This window comes from Aplysia californica, unplaced genomic scaffold (genome assembly GCF_000002075.1).
Source record: "Aplysia californica isolate F4 #8 unplaced genomic scaffold, AplCal3.0 scaffold00214, whole genome shotgun sequence".
NCBI classification, from domain to species: Eukaryota; Metazoa; Mollusca; class Gastropoda; order Aplysiida; family Aplysiidae; genus Aplysia; species Aplysia californica.
This window is the reverse complement of record NW_004797484.1, coordinates 1,010,472-1,020,144: the sequence shown is the minus strand read 5'-3', so window position 1 is coordinate 1,020,144 and position 9,673 is coordinate 1,010,472. Positions and strand designations below refer to the sequence as shown.

The following is a 9,673-nucleotide window of genomic DNA, read 5'->3' as shown; positions in this document are numbered from 1 at the left end:
TTTGTTTTCTGTGCATCAGGATGAAATCAATTTATGATGCATGGTTCTGGTCATTCCATCTGTACCAGGTCTTGATTTGGCTTCGTCTGTGTTGGAAAAATGTGTTAGAAAATTCAGTCGTGCTCAGCGCATAGGTTTAGTATCATTTCTCCTTTGCTGTTGCAGTCTGTACCTTTATCACTGTGGGGTCCCAAGTACTCTTCCCAGGGGGTTCTTCGTTGTCCAGGTCTGCCATTTAGATTTCCCTATATAGATATATTTTCTTTGTTCTTAATGGTGTTAATGTGGTTGCTCAGGTCTTGGAAATATGATTGTCTATCTTCCTCTGTATAGCTGTCGTTACAAGGAGCATATGTTTGGATGTACGTTGTTGTTTTGCCTCCCTCTATAATTTTTATGCTCATTATTCTCTCTGAGATCTGGTTGATTTCATAGATTGTATCCATTTTTGCTGGGTGTATGATGAATGCTACATCCTGGTTCGGTTCTCTCATTTTCAGGTGTTTTGCTCCAGATCAGGAGGTAGCCTTTATGGGTCAGCTTGCTGTGGTTGCCTCTCTTCCTTATGTCTGACTAGCCCATGATTGCTGTTTTCTTTCTTTCCATGAAATTCACCATTTCTGGTTCTTTGTCTCCAAGTTCGCTGACATTCTATGCCTATTTTAATCGTTATTCTAGCTTGCTGTCCGTTTACTTTTCCTGGTCTTTTTTCCGTTTGAATCAGTCTTACTAAAACAAATTGGAGTAATGTCAAGAAGCTCTCTCAAGTTAGAGAAAAATAGAAAGTGTTTGTCAGTGGCTTATGCCCTGATCCAGGGGAAGAAAGGCGATGATGATGATGATGATGATGATGTCTTTTTCCATCTCACTGGTCCATTCCTGCTTCTTCCTGATGAAACATGTCATTGTTGTGTTGACGTGTTGGAAACTACTTCTGACTACAGCAACAACTTTTTAAAGTTTTGAGTCTTGTGCTTTTGTAGCTTTTTTGTCTTTTTGTTTTGTTTTGTTTTTATTTTAAAGGAGATGGCTCTTTATTTAGAGATCAAGCTCATAGTAATCTTAGATAATGGTGTAAAATTTGAAGGTTCTGTGTACGTGCAAAAACATTTTAGTAATTTAAAGTTGAAAAGGAACATGTAAATAAATTGATATTTACGATACTGTGCATGTTGTACTTGAAAATATGCATGAACACTATTGGAAAATCATTTTTTTAAAAGTTTCATGACAAATGAAATCAAGTGGAACATTTATTTCTTCCTATTTTCTTTCAGGCCCTGGACCTTGTAATGGAGAACACTGACCTTCCGAAGAAAGTTTTGACCAACACTACCAGGTTCAGAACCCGTATGAACGACGCTGGGTTCACTCTCTCTGTAAGTTTATGACGCTAAAAAATTTACTGTGGTGTAATGGTAAAGCCAGGCGTGAGTTATTGTGTCCGAGTTGTGGGCAGTATTAAGCTATTAAAAATATTATCTCTCTGGCAAAAGCAAGAGAAAATTATGGAGTAAAATTGGTTGAAATGCTAATGCTCTCAAAAGGGAGATTAAGACTGACACCATAGCATACATCACTCAAGGGCATATCATGAGATAAAAGATGTTAAATCTATTGCTATCAGCTGGGTTGGAAACTGTTGGTTTTAATTTTCAAGTGGGAAAATTTTGCTCAGACTAAAGTTAACTTCCTTTGTCATCTTTATTCTGGCAAAATGGTCTTGTAATAATAATGATATTAGCAACAATGATAATGATGATGATGATCATAATAATACTACTGATAATAATAATTATTATTATAATTCATAATGATAATAATAATGCTAATAATAGTGCAATAATTTTCATTGCTACTTTTATGATTATTTTTTACCTATATTCACAATCATCATAGTTGTTACATAACTACTATTGGTGCTACTGGAACCAATGGGGCTGTTTCCTTTGACCACACTGTCATTTTGTCGGAATCATGGTTGACCTAAACGTGGACAGCAATAGCCTCTTTGTTAATTGTCTCTTTCAGTGCAGTGTTGTGGATTTATGCGAAGTCTGTGTAACCTCCGTATGTACTTAACCTGCATGTCATCTTCTTCCATACTTCCGTATGGAATTGATGAGGGGGCTCTCATGGCCTAGAGGTAAAGGTGTTCGCCTCTCATTCAGTAGGTCCCGAGTTCGAATCCGGATAGGGACGGAAATTTTCTTCTGTAAAATAGTCTCCTTTCACCTCCTTTCCTGCTCTCTAGAAATGTTCTGTGGTCTGCTTTCACTTCCACTTTCAGCCCCCAGCCGTCTTTCAGCCACACACCTGATCTTATGGTAGGAAAGATCTACACCTAGCTTTCTTGGACAAGGGCGAAAATTCACGTTAAAGGTCCTCCCAGGCAAAATTTAAAATTTCTTACCAACTGAAAATGTTTAATGTGTCCCACATGCTCATATGACCTTATGCAGTTGCGAGCGCCATAAATACTTACCAAAAGAACAAACGAAAGGAATTAATGAAAGAGATGTTTTCTTTTTAAATATCCATTTGGTTCCCATGTCTTTTCTCGCTTCCACAGGGAGATCCAGAGCATCCAATCTGCCCGGTGATGTTGGGTGACGCCCGGCTGGCCAGTCAATTTGCTGACCAGATGTTAGGTAACTGGTTCTTTCTAAAATTGAAACAGTTAGAAGGGGCAAGATCATGAAAAGAGTAGAAAAGTGTTGGCATACCTACCTGTTTGTCTCTCTTTGTCTATCCATGTGTAAGACCACCCACCTGTCTATGCATTTGACAGTCTGTCTATCAGTCTAGGGGGGCTTTCCACACTTCTCCGGTGGAGAGCCTCCAGGCCGAGGCCAACATACCACCACTCTCACTCAGACGCACACAACTCTCACTACAATACGCAGTTAAACAGAGCTCAACACTGGAAAATCCAGCGCACCACAGCATTTTTAAAACAAACCCAGAAACCATAAACAAATTCCAAAACAATGAAAAACTCATCAAACCCTTCGGCCTTAGAATCCTTGAGGACCTCAAAAACTTACACTTTTCCAAACAAGACATCCAACAATTTTATTTTCCCCGACCTCCCTCCGTGGCACCTCACCAAGGCAAAAGTAGACTTACAGCTGACCACACACAGCAAAGAAAGCACAAACACCAAAACTTTTAAAGCAGAATACAAAAAAACTAATAGATAAATACCCCGGTGCAGAGCTCATCTTCAAGGATGGCTCCAAAAAAGACAATAAAGTGGGCGCCGCAGCCCTATCTCCCAACAATACACACAAGAGGAGACTCCATCCTGAAGCCTCCATTTTCTCTGCAGAGGCCACTGCCATTGACATGGTACTGGACTCCATAGAAAACTCTTCTAACAAATCTTTCCTTATCCTTTCTGACTCTCTGTCTTGCATCACCTCACTCGCAAACTACGCACTCCTACATCCAAAAATAGTTAGGCTACAACAGAAAATTCACACACTATCAGAGACAGGAAAAAACATCATGTTCGCATGGATACCTAGCCATGTGGGCATCCGAGGAAACGAGCAGGTAGACGACCAGGCGAAGAAAGCTTCATCCTTTCTGCTGGGATCATCAACACTCTCCCACAGACTGACTTTAGAAATAAAGTCAAAAAGTACATCTCCAGTCTGTGGGAGAGCCACTGGGAAAAACAGAAAAACAATAAACTATATGAAATAAAACCCAAACTAGAACAGCGAAATCCTTCGGACCTCTCCAGAAGAGACGAAGTCATTTTTACTCGATTGCGCATCGGACACACGACCCTGACCCACAAATACCACCTACAGGGAGATGAGAAGCCGTTCTGTGTCGGATGCGACACAGATTTTACCATTACACACATCTTAACCGAATGTCTAGACTTTGGAGAGATCTGAAGGAAATATTATAAATGCAAGAAATTGCAAGACATTTTTTCCGTCGTTGTTCCCAGCAGAATTTTGGGTTTTATGAAAGCCATTGGCCTTTATGGCAAATTGTAAAGTGAAATCGTACTATTAAAAATTTTTATTGTTATTTATAAGAGTTGTTTTAAATTGAAAATATATTTACACCAAATTTTAATATTTTAGCATTTTAAAGTCTTGAATACAGGAGTTCAAACCTCAGGCTCAACGTTAACCAATCGTGCAGTGAACTTTTGCGAAAGTAAACAACTTGTGTTTCGCGCGCTCATATGACTTTACGCAGTTGCGAGCGCCGTAAAACCCTATACTACTACTACTTTCAGTCTAGTTAGTTATCTGTCTATGCTTTAAACTACCTGTATATTTTGCCAATACCCCAAGCAGATCTGATGGCATTCTAAAACAATCTCAACTTACAGGGAACCATACAGTACAAATTGCCATTTTTACAGATGTTAAAATGCTAACATACTGACAAAATCTTTCATTGTCTATGACTGGGTTCCCATTCACATCTATGTGAAGTGAGGACATTTCAAATTAAGTGCCTTTCCCAAGGACACAACGTTGAGCCTGAGGTTTGAACTCCTGTATTCTCAACCACATGGTTTCGTCTCGTAGCCTAACCTCTAGACAACCAATGCCACACATGTTAAGTAGCGTGGTGAAATCTGGCGCTCATCAAAATAATGCGATCAACAAAATTGGCATTTTTCTGTCCGTGGGTCAATTATTAAAAATTTTATTATTTAAAAAAATTTTTTTTTTTAGCAACTTCTTTGTCCATTTAAGAACATATTTCTGTGTGGAATTTACTGTAAAACGTCGATCAAAGGCACAAAAATGTAAATTTGCAGTTTCCAAGGACACTCAAGCTTTGAAAGTGCCAGACTTTGGCGGCCATTTTCTCGCTATTTTTTACATTTAACACCAGGCTACCCTCACCTTTCAGTTGCAAATGACTTCTATTCAAGATAGATGTGTATTTTGTTTGCCAAGTGCAAGACACATGAATAAACTTTTGATGATACTAATAGCTGAATATGCCCAAACTTTGAGGAGCACCTGATTCCACCGCTTAATAACTCTTTTTTGTCAGGTATGTGGGTATTTAAGTGTCTGTAAACTATCTTCTTCTGGCACTGATGTTTTCCAGGGTACAAGAATGTTTGGGAATCTTACACGGTCTGTTGGGGTGCTAATACATTGGATAATAGTGTACAAGGATTAATTTTGAGCAGTGATATAATAATATGCAAGGAAAATGCCATCTAGTATTATTTTTATAAAAATTATTTTGCTTCTATTATCAATTTTATTATTATTATTATTTTCATTGCCATCTTTATTTTGATAAGTTCTATTTAATATGAAAAACCTGGCAAGCCTGTTATTGTTATATATATAATCAATTATTATTGTTGATACAGGAATTGAAGGGATTACATTGTTTATTCTTGTCTTATGTTTTTACAGAACGTGGAATCTACGTCATAGGTTTCAGTTTCCCAGTGGTGCCCAAAGGCAAGGCTCGTATCAGGGTGCAGATCTCAGCGTCCCACACGGAGCAGGATATTGACCGTGCTGTTGACGCCTTCATTGACATCGGCAGGAAGCTCAATGTCATCAACTAGGTCCTTCTGGATGAGGTCGTGTCTGAAAGCTCTTCTAGCGATGTATGGCTGAACAGATATTGATAATAATAATAATTATAAATAGCAGTTGTAGAGTGCAAATTCCTGCTCAACAACTAGCTCCATGTGCTTTACAATTTATATTGACTTGACAGACATTTGAGAGAATGGACTTTTTATTGAAAGAATTTTGTTTTCATCTAATGTTGAAAATAGGAATGCAGCCTGATCCATGAACACTCTCATGTTTGCTAAAACTTTTTCGAATAGACGACCACTATCTGAGATGTAATCTGTCACCTCTTTACCTTGTTATATGCATTTGGGTCTGAATCCCTGAAGGAGAGGATATCTTTTTGAACATCTCTTTTTCTCTGCTGGGATGTGTGCTATATGCTTCAGGTTGGTCCTGAAGCTGCATACTTCCAAAATGATTTAAATTGTGTTGATAGGGTTATTATGGAGTAGTACCATTTATTTTATGTTGATTTAAGTGTAAAAAAAAATCAGATATCCATTGCATCAAATGTCTGTCAAGTGTTTTGGAAGTTTAATATGTCATTTTGATCTCGTCTGTTATGTTTGTTAGTACCGTTTGTGCCATGTCATATATTTAAAAGTTCAACTGAAGAATCTCTGAGCTGTGAATGCAACAACTTACAGGGCTAGCAGTGCCATGTTATTAGATCAAAGCTGACAGCTGACAATTCTTATAACTGTTAGATATATTTGTAATGTTTTGAAGGCTATGTGTTATTTTTGTCTTTTCCTGAACATTTTTTTCTTTTTTGGCCTTAAATTGTGTTGCAAGTGATGTAAAACTTTTACTTATACCTCTGGCCTTATTAGATTAATTATCTAAAAACACCCCGTCTTCTCTCCAGCAAAGAGAAAGAGGGCTGTATGAATTACACATCATCAGGGTAGAGCCGAATGTGTGAACTCTGTTTGAACCTTCTAAGCATGCTTCTTCAGCTGTTGGGAGGAAAGCTTTGGATTTTGTTCTAGGAGTTTGTGTGGTGTGCTTCTTTGTAAGAATTTTATTTTTACACAGAATAGGGAGTTGGTTTGGATGGGCGAAAATGTTGACAGTTTTTTCTGATCAGGTCCTTTACATTCTTGTTCTATTCCGAGTGTTTTGATATTGGTGAGTTTTGGAAATGTACACATGGTGATGTATGAAAAATTAAGACTTAACATAATCTCAGTGTTATAATATGGCTGGATTATAGTTATATGTTTATTTTGAGATCTTGTGATATTGTTTTATATCTTTAAAAAAATGTTATTTTAGATGGAAGAATGATCTAAAAATATGTATTCTTTAGATACTTGAGTGTATAATTCTAAGCTGTGATCAAATCTTGCTTTTACAGCTGTTAAAGAGAATTCTAATTTCAGGAGGAAGTAAGGTTGCAGTTCATTTTTAAACTTTCTTGATGCCTTTGAGCATCTCCATCAAGTGAAGTTTGATAACAGTGATTCAAGAAATTTCCCCTAGGGCTTTAAGCAGTCAAGATTGTAAGTGGTAACATGCCAACGCTCAGCTCTTTTGCAAGAAAAAGGAAAAATATGATAAAGAAGCACTGAGAATGTGAACATTTGTCTGTTAGTATGTTTTCAATATACTCCTAGCACGAGTTACAGTTGGTTTGTCCTAGATATTGTAATTTGATACAGTATCAAAACTAAAATGTTGCAAGGAGCCGTACACTTTTTTGTTTACTTATTTCTCTCTCTTTATTGGCTCTGGATAAATTCGATTGACCAAGTTGTTGTATGGCTGTGCGATATAAGGTACATTCCACTTTGCTCGTGACTTTCTAAGGAGTCATTTTTTCTTATACTTTCTATCGTACTGTGGATGGGGTTCGTGTTTAAGATGACAACTCCGAAGGATGAAGAATCTCCTTTTTTAAGATTTACAGTACTCAAGGTTACTGTATGTTGTTTTTTTTGGATGATACACTGACCCTGACGCTGTCTTCCAAGACTGGCTTGATCTTATTGTTAAGAATCTTGTAATTTACTTGATTTACAGTATTTCAGTCGAAATTTTAGACGTTAAATTACATCTTTAATTTGCACGTTGCTCTGTTTTACAGACTGCGTAGGCCTATATTATATGTTTTATATTATATATACACTATAAATATCAAATGCATTCCTCCTAGAATGCGAAGATTGACTTGGAGCATTTATGTCTCATTTTGAGATGACTTAAGGGCATTGCAATGTGGTTTCTGCTACTTTTTCCAGACAAGTAATACCTACATTTCCTGCTCTTAACACCTTTTTTGATTTTTTCTCTATAATTAAAAATCTCATCACAGATATTCTCATTTCGTACTGATCCTATTGGGGATCATTTATCTGTGCGTTTTGCAGATTAGCCATACCCGGTACTTATGACTTTTGACCTTTACTGTTTTTTTATTTTTTTCTGAAGACTTTGCCTTCCTTTGAGATATTAATCTTTATTAGACTTTTAAACTCTCTGCGTTTAAAGTTGTTGGATCTAAAGTGTTATTTGTACCATTGTTCATTAGCAGTCTTTTGAAAAGAACAAGAAACAAAATGTATTTAAGAGACTCGTTGATAAGGAAAGAAATGTGAGGCAGCGTGGTGAAATCAGGTGCTCGTCAAAACAATCAAAGTGACCCCCCCGGGGACAGTGCTACTGACTGAAGTGTCTTTAGGCCATTCCCAAAGGGGGACATTATCATGTTTTTATGCACCCTAGAATTGTAAATGGGCTGATTCATCAATGTCATGCTCATAACTGTGCCTGAACCGCAACAGGGAACTGCTGTTTTTTTTCTTTCCTAATCTTTACTATCGTCATTTTTTCCTCTACTTTTATATATTTGTCACTCTCTTGTGACCCGCTATTGCGGGGGTGCCTTGATAGTTGAAGCAGACTTTGTGCTGTTGAAGTAAGAGAGGTGAGCAGAGTAAGCCTGATTCCCTGTATGGACTTCTCTGTTGACATCCACCCCTTGGCGCTCATATGACCTTATGCAGTTGTGAGCGCCGTAAAACCTCTACTAAAAAAACTAAATCAGTCAAAGTGAAGAAACTGGCATTTTCCGTAGGTTTTTGAATTTCTATCGGTATTTTGTTTTTTGACTTAACACCTTTCATGCTCTTTGAAGAAAACATTTCTGTGTGAATTTTACTGAGGCACAAAAGAATTTAATTTATCAGATTCCACAGACTTTCCAGCTAAGAAAATAACTTATCTTTGGGGCCATTTTCTCACGTATTTTACCTCTGAAGTCAAGGACCCCACCTCCTTTACTTTTTTTTCATCCAAAACAAGACAAATGAACAAACTTAAAGATGTTACCAATAACTCTACATGCCCCAAAATTGACGAGAGCCTGATTCCACTGCATCGTGACACAAATATTGTACTAATTTATTGATCCTTCATCAGAAGAAAGTAACAGCGTGCTTTATCCAGCTTCTGTGACTGAAAGCATAGCAGCATTAAACACAAGTTCAATCTCTCTGTCTCTTTTTCTCTCTTTGTCTTCCCCTCAGTCTGTCTGTCTGTCTGTCTGTCTGTCTGTCTGTCTGTCTGTCTGTCTGTCTGTCTGTCTGTCTGTCTGTCTGTGTGTCTGCCTGTCTGTCTCTCTCTCTCTTTTTCTCATTCTCTTGTGTATGTGTGAGAGAGAGAGAGAGAGAATTGTGGTACATGTACTGAATTACTTACTTTAACTTGGAACTTTTTCCTGCCATCCATGCTTTTCAGATTTGGGTAGCCCAGAACATCTGTAGCGGTCTGGATAGTAGCACTGTTCTTATATATTTACATCGTTTTCTTTTTATTTGTTTTTAAATATAAATTTTGAGAGAGGTTACTCATGCTAGGCAAAATGCTTTACTCCTAAATAGGTGTCAAGCTGTCTCGAATCTTTCAGCAACAAACAAATTATTTATCCTATCCTATTGGCATATTTTTACTTTTCTATGAAATGGACAGCTGAATACTTATCTTTATATTATTATATTGGTGGTTGGATGTAAACTGCTTTTACATTCCTATTGTATTTATTCTCTGCTTTATAGCTTTTGATTGTAGTGTTTTGTGCT

General features: G+C 37.3%; 1 protein-coding gene across 2 annotated transcripts in view; it reads left to right on the top strand.

Annotated features, from left to right (window-relative positions):
• LOC101858862 (2-amino-3-ketobutyrate coenzyme A ligase, mitochondrial) overlaps nt 1-7,528 on the top strand; it is a 22,256-nt gene extending 14,728 nt beyond the window's left edge. The window contains exons 9-11 of one of the 2 annotated variants that reach the window (XM_005099468.3): nt 1,278-1,379; nt 2,573-2,651; nt 5,418-7,528. In XM_005099468.3, the coding sequence (XP_005099525.1) occupies nt 1,278-1,379; nt 2,573-2,651; nt 5,418-5,575 (339 nt within the window). In that variant the 3' untranslated portion in view covers nt 5,576-7,528. The remainder of the gene's footprint in view (nt 1-1,277; nt 1,380-2,572; nt 2,652-5,417) is intronic. The other variant, XM_005099469.3, reaches the window with a different exon arrangement.
• The last annotated feature ends 2,145 nt before the right edge of the window (nt 7,529-9,673 follow it).